The 10,231-nt window shown below is 38.5% G+C and overlaps 2 protein-coding genes across 2 annotated transcripts; both read left to right on the plus strand.

The window, feature by feature from the left end:
* The first annotated feature begins 3,166 nt into the window (after positions 1 to 3,166).
* LOC147449195 (uncharacterized) lies at positions 3,167 to 3,980 on the plus strand. The gene is made up of 3 exons (XM_086521524.1): positions 3,167 to 3,373; positions 3,535 to 3,666; positions 3,756 to 3,980. Exons 1-3 carry the CDS (start codon positions 3,167 to 3,169, stop codon positions 3,978 to 3,980), a joined length of 564 nt encoding a protein of 187 aa, XP_086377650.1.
* Positions 3,981 to 4,653: 673 nt separating this feature from the next.
* Positions 4,654 to 6,151, plus strand: LOC147449196 (uncharacterized). Its single transcript, XM_086522571.1, has 6 exons — positions 4,654 to 4,717; positions 4,836 to 4,910; positions 5,331 to 5,396; positions 5,481 to 5,602; positions 5,696 to 5,719; positions 6,068 to 6,151. The coding sequence occupies exons 1-6, from the start codon at positions 4,654 to 4,656 to the stop codon at positions 6,149 to 6,151; spliced, it is 435 nt and encodes a 144-aa protein (XP_086378697.1).
* Positions 6,152 to 10,231: the final 4,080 nt, after the last annotated feature.

The raw sequence follows: 10,231 nt of genomic DNA on the forward strand, positions 1-10,231 counted from the left end.
AATCTGACAATGCCATTAAAACTATCACTGCTACAAGTGACATACTCTGTCCACATGTGACTATCATGTCTTTGCTCCATACCACTCATAACTGAAGAATTACAGATGGCGGTAATTCAAAAGCAATATACCCATCATAATGAGCTGGTAGCTCATCAGTACAGACTACTTCCTTGGCTTGATGGAGGGCAATATATAAATTGCTTTGCAATGGCATGCACTTAATCATGTCAATAACACTCGCATTGATCTCAGAGAGAGGTACTTTCTTGTCTTTCATGTCTTGAGAAACTCTGCCAATGCCAGCATCAATCTGATCCTCACTTCTCATATCCACCTTGTAGAACTAGTGTTGTTCATGATCAAGCATAAAAGTTTTCTCACCATCTGATGATATAGTAGCTTCTACCTTGACTTGCGGTCCAGATAATGTTAGTGGACGAAGACAGAAATTAGCATCACGAAGCTCAAAATGTTCTTGCAGAGAAGCACTTATCAAAGAATAAATTATGGTATCGACATAAGCACTAGCTTCTGTCCACGCCTTGGACCAAAAACTGTAATGCATCTCCCCATGGGTTAATAGTGTGTTTAGCAGAAGGTAAGAATATCAAAGAGCAGTGGCATGGTTGTTTTTTATACAGTGGGTGTAAATAGAATAGAGTGATATCTTTAAAATTCTATCCATAAGCACAAGCCGCCAGCAATATTGCACGTTTGTGTTCACATGAACATTAATTATTGTTTTATAAAATATATATTAGAAATAATAATTCACTATATAATATAGTCAAAACATGAAATATAAAGTGATCAAAAAACGAGCCTGCTTTTAGTGTTAAAACATTTAAAAAGGACCTATTTTAGTTTTAAAAAAAACTGAAAAAACGAACCTGCTTTTAATTTTTTAAACACTAAAAAATGACCCTGCTTTTAGTTCTTTGAGTTTTACAATTTTCAGTCAATCAAGCATATTAATGACAACCGAACTTCACCTACCCAGTTAAATGTCCCATGCACAATATCCCATGCCGAAGTTAAGGGTGTTTACCCCATGCTGAGTGTTTTTGGTCACAAATTTCTAAAATGCTCTTCAAGTTTTTCAAAATTCCCAAAGTACCTTGTCGTGAGATTGAATTTCTTGAAAGGCAGAAAAATTGTAGCTTTTCATAAGAAGACTGACTGTCTATTAATACGAGTAATTGTTTTATTTTTTTAGTTATAATTTTGCATGGTAATTTGTGCCAAATTACATGCTAAGAAATTAAAAATGGAGTCATGGTTTCATATTCTTTAATCAAGCTCGGAAAAAACCTAGATATAGTGTAATCCCAACTACAAATTTTGAAATTTACCTTTAAATTTTATATTTGAAGGTGAAAAAACCTGTAAATTTAGAAAAAATTAGTGTAATTTGGTATAAATTACCATGCAAAATTTCCGTTGTTCCACATATGTAAAATTTAGAAAAGATATAGTGTAATTTGGTGAAAAAACCCATAAAATTTAGAAAAGATATAGTGTAATTTGGTATAAATTACCCGTAAAATTTAGAAAAAATTAGTGTAATTTCCGTTGTTCCACATATGTAGGTTTGCCAAGTTTTCAGAAAAAAAAATTTGATCATTAGCTATATGCGGGCAACTCCATGATCATTAGCTATACTCCATGCACTAATTATTACCTCCTGAGAGAGAGAGAGAAAGAAAGAAACATAGGGAACGATCATAATATGAAAGGGGCCCTATAGGCCCCTACTGTAGTTTTTTATAGCAATTGACAGGTATATCTTTAAAGAAATTCACAGGTATAGCCTTAACGTTCCTCCAACGCGCTCTCTCATCTGTCTTTGCGCTTTCTCTGTTGTTTGATGCCGCTTGCTGCTTTGCCAAGCCTTTCACGCCAAGCCTCAGGTTCCCATCTCGCCTCAGGTTCCCTCTCGCCTCTCCCCTCCACCTGCTCGCCACCAAGCGGCTTGCTTGCGCCCACTTGAGGGAATTTAGCATGCGCTAACTGAGTGCACTAACTAATGAGTTAAACTCTCAAGCTGATAACGTTCGGAGAAGGGAGAACCTACTGGGAGTCAAGTTCGGAGCTGGGAGCTCGGAGAAGGGAGCGCGTCGGCATGGACGCCTAGAGGGAATTTTAGTGAAGTAATTAAATTGTTTTTGGTTTTGTTTTGCAAGTCCTTCAATTCGTGGATGAGGTCGCAGAGGGAGACGGCTTTCTTCAACTCAAGCTTCCAGTATCTTAGAGAGCAGTGATCAAATAAGTGCAGTCTCTGTCACAGATATGACAGATGGTTTGGAGACACAGGAGGAGGAGATGCAAAGTCAGGACTTGGGGCTTGGCTCCATAAATGAATTTGATGAATCTCTTGTCCCACAAGAGGCATGTTTTCAAATAGTGCCTTATGTCGTAAGAGATGAAGTAGCAGTAGAGACTGAGAGAGGGGAAGAGCACAAACTTTACATGCATAGAGGTCAAGATATTCTTCAATGTACTCGCATGTTCAGTTGTTTTGACTGTCCACCAATTCCTTTATGTCGATTGATCCCTTATGCAAGGGTGAGAGGCTTACGAGATGATGTTAGTGGATTGAAAGCTGCTTTTGCAAAGGAGGGCTACATGCAAGAAAAGGAGCTTTTATTGTTTCAGTTTGGAATTGCAAGAAGGAGGAAGCTTATGTGACAGGTATTTCATTTCTCTGCTTTGGTCTTTCCTACTTTTTGTTTCTATGTTGTTTTTTGTTTTTCTCATAAATAGTAGTTGAGTGTGCTTTTCTGCCTATGATTATCTTTTTTGCAGAGGACCTTCTTTCTTCATGGGACCCAATATGGGTTGATATACATAAAGAGTTTGAAATTGAGCTTTCTAAAAGATCAAATCTTCAAGTTCTCTCTAATAAAATGTTCTATGTTTGGGAGGGCAATCATAGAACGATTGCTTGGATGGCTGCTATTAAAGAGAGATTCTCCGTTGATCGAGAGAAACATTGTAGTGTGCTTTGTACATTTATTGATCCTACTCGAGTGCCAAAGATAGCTCTGCTTAGTATCTTGCAAAGAATGAATTTGTAAGCTTCATGACTTTCTATATATTTTAGTAGAAATTTTCTATGCTTTGTTTCTGACTTTGTATATATTGTATATGACCTTGGAATAGCATGAATACACATGCCCTTGTAGTCACGCATCTTAGGGATGAGCTTGTCAACTGCTCCCACATTTGTGCAGCAGATCATGAAGCCTATGTAGCAGGGCTACCAGAAAAAGATCAAAAGTTGATTGCTGCAGTCCGTAAGAAATACTCGAAGGGTGTGGAGCCTTGGTATCCACTTACTCGTCGATACTTGGGAAAGCTCTTATACGATGTGAGTATCTTTTGCTTGCTTTTTTGGAACGATCTTATATTTTCTTTTTGTGAAAATTACATATATTAAATTGTGTATTGAAGGATAAAATATGCAAGTAATTGAGCCAAAGAGTATGTGCTTGTTTTTTGCAAATTATTATTTTTAAGTATGTGTTGAAGGTTCAAATGTCCAAGGAATTGAGCCAAAGAATAGAGCAAGCTAGGCACACAATGACAAACGAAGAACTAATAAAAGAGGAGGAGAAAATATTGAATGATTTAGCACTCAAATATGGAGAGCGCGTTGGGAAGGTTTTTGAATTATTTTTGTTTTTGGTGTTTTGCACATAGTGTAATAGCTGTTTAAACTTGGTTTTCTATTCGTTCCTCAAAAATTGCAGTTGCTAAATATTGTTGATCCGAATCTTGGATCGGATTGGATGGTTCGAGTTCTTGCACTCAAATGGGGTCCTGATAGTTGGGCTACGCTTGAGAAACTAAACTTGATTGCTATGCATGATGCTTCTGTCTTGAGCAAACTGTTATGGGTTTCCTTGCTTGAGGCAGATAAGATTACTAGATCCTCTTATGGTTTAAAGAAAGGAGATCATGTGTATCACATGTGAGTAAAGTTGCTTTTGACTTTCAAGAATCTTTGATGTAGAGTTTCTAGTTTTTGTGATTATTTTAGTTTTTTGTCAACTTCCTTGTTATGTAGTTGGATCCGTAGAGAGGGCCTTCTACAAAGGATTTTTGATAGGGCCACAAAGTTTGTGGAGGACTTGAGCAACATTGCTGGTGGTATTTTGTTGCCTCATGATTGCTCTCTTGCCTCTTACTTTGAGGAGCTCAAGTTTGAAACACGACCCTATCTTTATCCTTTGGAGACCTCTCTTGAAGCTAAGACAAAAGATGTTGACAAGCAAGTTATGAAGAAAGTGGACACGGTACGCATGGCATCTCAGCGGCGGCTAGCCTATAGGTCAAGCTCATCATACTTTTATTTCAAGCTTTCCATAATTACGAAGTGTGTAGTGATGTTATTTTGTTTTTTTTTTTTAGATTTCTATTATTCTTGGTTGGAAAAGGCTTTCTACCAGGGATTCCATTCTTAGCTAAGCCGTGGGCACAACTATCTACTGGGGAAGGATGCATGTACTCCCCTTCCATGCATCAGCTCACTACTTGGGAGATGGAGGCATGTCCATGGTGGATAATCATGGCTTCTGGGCATGTATTGGCGAGAGAGAGAGAGAGAGAGAGAGAGAGAGAGAGAGAGAGAGAGAGCTTCACGATACTATGAGAGTTGGTGGCACATCCGTCGATGTGCCTCTCCCTCTTAGAGTGGATGAGGTTATATCTGGTAAATGGCTACTCAAAATAGCCTCAAACATAATTTATCTAAGAGCTTAAAATTATCTTTTTCCTAAAGTTATTTGTTATACATACCAGTAATATTGTGTTTCTTTGCTTTTTTCAAGCTACAAATACTCCTCGCAAGGGAAAGGAGGTGATTGTTGAGACTAGGGTGGATGCAAACATGGAGGGAGAGCATGGTGACGATGCAATTGTTTGTTTCGTTCGTTTATTGGAGTTAAGTCACTTTGTACTGTCTCTTGTATCGTAGTACCTCTTGGGGAGATTGTTGCAAAGAAAACCATTTCTTTTGTTTACATCGTTGATACTCCCTTGTCTTCTCTGTCCTCATTGCCTGACTCACGATGCATGGCCATTTTTGGGGACTACATAGCCATTGCTGCTGATTTTAGGGCCAGTGTTCGACATCCGGCAGAGATTCGTGTTCATGAGCACATGGGATATGCACGCCTCGATGGGACCTTGTGCGTGCGTGGTGGGAGAACAGTCGCATGGGCTAATGATTTATTTTTTTTTGGATCTTCCCTTTGGTGGTTCCCCATTAGCCTCCCCTGTTGTACCCCTTTGGGATGTTTGTAGCGAGGATCATGTTTGTGCAGGCATGCAACTTGAATATTCGAGTTTGTCAGACTTAGGGTGGTTGTTGATCATGGTCTCTATGGCAGGTTTTTGCTTCATTCATAGTTTTATACAATACTTGTTGATTTTTGCTGTGTGTTTTCTATTGTGACTTTTGAAACCTCTTGCAGGAGATACCATTGGTTGGGTTGAGAGATTTTGTCATGCATCAGAGATGGCTATTCATCGTCGCATTGTGGTCCTCCATCATGGAGCTTATGGTTATGGTAACAGCTTTGGTGATCGGATTGAGGTAATGCTCTTCTACATATTAACTTGTTTGTTTCTCATTTTGGTGTGTTATTATTATTGTGATTGTCCTCTAATTGTCTATGTGGTGGTGTAGTGTCATTGTTCTCTCTTACTTATGGTGCATAGGGTTGGCATGCAACCACCTTGCTTTGTGGTTGAGATCACCCCACTATTCAATCGGCTTGGCATGCAGCCTTTGGATTCTTACATGATGCACCATCTTCCAGAGTCTTCTCTAGCCAGATCATCATCAGAGCCATGGCGTGGTGGCTTGCAACGAAGTCACTCTTTTATTGCATGTTTTGTGGATCTTCTTTGTAGGCCTGGAGGTCTTTGTTTGGAGTTGGGATGTGGTAAAGCGCCCGTATTGGCAGCATGCTTAGGCACAGGGCATGTGTGTGCAGCAGTCGACATTGATGACACTTTGATTTCAGATTATGTGCAACCATTATTTCGCCCTAAAAAGCGAAGCAGAGAGGGAGCCTCCACCTCTCTTGATGTTGATGATGTGGGTGACATGCCTTCGCGTGTCAACCCCTTTTATGACTAGTGAGATTCCACCTTACACTTCATTTCCCCCACCTATTTTATGTTTCCATCATACTTTTATGCTATTTTGTCACTTTTTTGTATCATTGTTTAGTATTTGAAAATTATGGATAATGATTCAAACAACAATTTGAGATTTCTTGTGCTTTTAGGATGTAGATTTTGTATTGCTTGCATGTGGATTGTGAGACTTATCTTTTTCTTTTTGTGTGGAAGTGTGTTGCCAGTTTATGTTGAGGGGATTGCAAAAACCATGGCTGTTGATATACGATACGATTTTGACACCCACAAGAAGTTTTAGAGACGCAATGTCTTTATTGATGACGAGTGTGACTCTTCATAGTCACGAGATAAAACCATAGCATTTCTTCTTGTCATTAGAGTACAGAGGCACGACATGCTGTTCTCTATATTCCACTAAATATTCCACTTGTTATCTTACAAATCTGAAGAAATCTCTATTTTTTTTGTATAAGATATTGCAATTCTCTCTTAGTACAGTTTTAGAAACTTTGTAGATGTATGAGCATTGTTGACTTGCATTAGATTGCTCCGTAAAATTTAAAGTTAAAATAAAAATTATGGTGTTGAATGTAGTTGTGGATCATTGCATGGTTTGTAATAGCTTTGCTACTAGCTTGGATTTCTCATTGCTCGACATCAAGTATCAACTGTGCAAAAGAATCTCTATGTTGTTCTCTATATTCCACTAAATATTCCACTTGTTATCTTACAAATCTGAAGAAATCTCTATTTTTTTTGTATAAGATATTGCAATTCTCTCTTAGTACAGTTTTAGAAACTTTGTAGATGTTGAGGCGGTCCGGGGCGGGCAACAAGAGAGGCGACCTCTAAACACCCCTCAAGGCTCCCGTGCTGCTCAATTGGGGCTGGGGCAACCACAAGCACAACACAACAACAAACCCACAGCCAAACCCAAACAAGATAGGGGCACCACCTAGTTATGGTATGCGAACTAGGACGCAAGAGAGATTTTGGCACAACCAAGAAGATGCACCACACAACACACACAAGCAACCTCACACCAAGACACACATGAAATGGACCAGAGAGAGCTAGAGCAAAGGGAAGAGAGAGAGGAAAGGATCTTGCGTAATACCTTATTTGTGACTTGCAAATGGAGATGGTTCATTATGATGCTATCGTAGAACTTGTACAAAACTCACTCAATGCTTAGTGATTGCTAAACATTGCCAAAACACACACACACACACTGTCTTAGGGTGTGGGAGACCTCTCACCACAATACCCTCTTACAATGGACAAAAAACTGGCAATGAAAAACACACTAAAACACTCTCTAAAATCAAGATCAATCGATAAAAACTCAAAATACACAAGTCACCTTGAATTCACCAAACCGTATTGCACAAATGGAAGGACGAAGATTTGAACGTCGAATCACGCCTTTGATGCACCAAACCTCAATTTATTGATGATGAAGGAGCATATACAATAGTGGTTTTGAGATATGTGGAACTCACGCTCTCTCACTTGCAATGTGTAGCTCGAAGGCTTCTCTCACACCAAGAGTGAAGCTCACAAGTGGTTGCTACACCTAAGTCTCTCCTCACGCATAGAGTGTTGGGGTGCTATGTGAGATGTTGGAGGTTGTTTTACAAGAAGGAGAGGGGCCTATTTATAGGTTGGAGACCCCTCATTAAGATTATTGAAAATCCTAATTTACAAGCTAACAAATCAGGATTATGATTTTTTTGAATATCAAAACATTGCGGGCCTTCTTTGTCTGCTTGAGTCATGGGTGTGGGCTCAAAAGAGAGCATTATTGATGGTAGATAAGGTGAAAGTAAGTTTTAAGGAAGGGGAGAGAGACAGAGAGAGAGAGAGAGAGAGAGAGAGAGAGAGAGAGAGAGTTACTATACATGTCTTGAGGTGAGGTGTCTTTTATGGTTAGGTCAATGCTATTTTGTGTTAGTATGTTAGTCGTTAGTAATCACTAGAAAGTTAATGTTACATTTACAATGGGTAGAGTGAGTTGATTTGATGAAGGAAGAGGGGTGGATTAAAAGAGAATCATTGAGATGGTGAAGCTTTGAAGAAGCTTGAACTCACCCTTGTGTAGATTGTGGAAAAAATAATCGCTGGTCTTCTTCTTCTTCTTCGCTTCTTTATGCCGCCGCCACGGTTGACCACCAAGATGAAAAGAGGATTTGTTGATGAAAAATCCTCAATTTGCAGAAGTTATCATGGTTAAGATGCTGAATTTTAGATATTTTAGGAGAGGTAAATGAAATTGTAACATAGAAGCAATAGAGAGAGAGACATGGAGAGGGTGTATGTATGTAGAGGTTCATAAAAGAACTATAGGGATGAGAGAGAAGGATAATGGTGAAGAGGGTGGGAGAAGCCATGGAAATTGCAGGTTTGAGTGAGGGAAGGAGAGGGAGGGATGTGTAAGAGTGAGTAGGTGTGTGGAAGGGTGAGAGAAGACTAAGGGCTACTTGTGAGAAAAGTGGGCAGACTGGGGTCCACTCAAAAAATCATAGCTCACCGCTGGTAGCTCTAAAAATCATGAAAAAATTTAAGGTGATTATTCAAAGCGTGGGCTACATTTCTCTTTTGACCACTGCTCCAAATTCGGAGTGGAGATGGATATTAAAAATCCCACCAAAAGACCTGTTTTTTCTTCACAAAAAGTCTTCAGTGGCCCCCTCCTTTGTTGAATTTGTACAATGCATCCAAGAGTGAGCCCCTCCTTTGTCATATCATAATACAAAGCATCCAAGTTGCCCTTGACACATGCATGGAGGAGGATTATTGGTGAATAAAGAAATATATACATGGTGGGACTAGTGTATGGACTATTCATGGACTTTAGCTCAATGAGCACATGGTGTTAGAATAATGAGTAAAAATAATAATAAAAATATGGAGGAGTTATGGATATGGAAAGATATTGGAATCATATGATATGGTCCCTCTTTGAATTATTTTGGGTGAAAGAGGAAAAGGTATGCAAGTAAATAATATAATAAACGTAACCAATGAGTAGAAATCAATTTTTTGTTTTCACGAGGGTGAGGGTGAAAATGTGGGAGTGATTTGTATAAAGGAAAAATATGAGATTAGAGTATGTACATATTGGCAAAACATATAATTATGGTGTAAGAGGATGAAAGAAGGTGTACATAGGTTTAATAAAACACACACCTAAGTAGAAATATTTAAATAAAATACCAAAATAATTATAAAAAATCCCTATATTTAGGCCATATATACAATGAAATATTTACACACAAAGAGGCCATAATATAATTTTATTTTTTTATTTTTTTATTTTTTTGGCTCAACTAGCCCAGTGACTAGCTAGCTGAGGGTTTTTAAGAAGATATGGGAAAAGCCCCTAACTCACATACGCCTATGTACAGTGAAATGGTAGGGATAGCCATAGCGTTTGGGTGAATTTGGTAGTGTGGAGTAACTTACTATGGCAATTATGAAAAGCCGAAAAACGGCTATCAATGTATGAGCATTGTTGACTTGCATTAGATTGCTCCGTAAAATTTAAAGTGAAAATAAAAATTATGGTGTTGAATGTAGTTGTGGATCATTGCATGGTTTGTAATAGCTTTGCTACTAGCTTGGATTTCTCATTGCTCGACATCAAGTATCAACTGTGCAAAAGAATCTAGAGTCTAATTTTGAACAATCATATTGCTACGATTACTTAGGGATTCAAGATCCTACTATTATTAAAGTCGGATCTTCATTCATCTTTCTTATCAAAGCCCATTTGGTTTCCTTATTCATTTGCTCGGATTTTCCTTCGCTCGAAAAATCTCACTCGCCACACGGTAAGACTCCTTCCTAATTATCAATGGTTACTTAGGTTCTTAATCCAATTTAGGCAGCATTGTGTGAAATGTACTAGGGCTTTCTAGTGAACTTAGTCCCTATTGACCTTTAGCTTAAGTATTATAAAGGGAGTTTACTAGTGTGATGAGCCTGGGGAGGGTAACAGTGTTATATGACCCCCCAAAGTTACAAAATTAAAATGTTGAAAACGAACAAAGAGAAAATCAAAGTGCCACAATGTAAA

This window comes from Adiantum capillus-veneris, chromosome 10, assembly GCF_014529385.1.
Source record: "Adiantum capillus-veneris isolate H3 chromosome 10, ASM1452938v2, whole genome shotgun sequence".
Lineage (NCBI taxonomy): Eukaryota > Viridiplantae > Streptophyta > Polypodiopsida > Polypodiales > Pteridaceae > Adiantum > Adiantum capillus-veneris.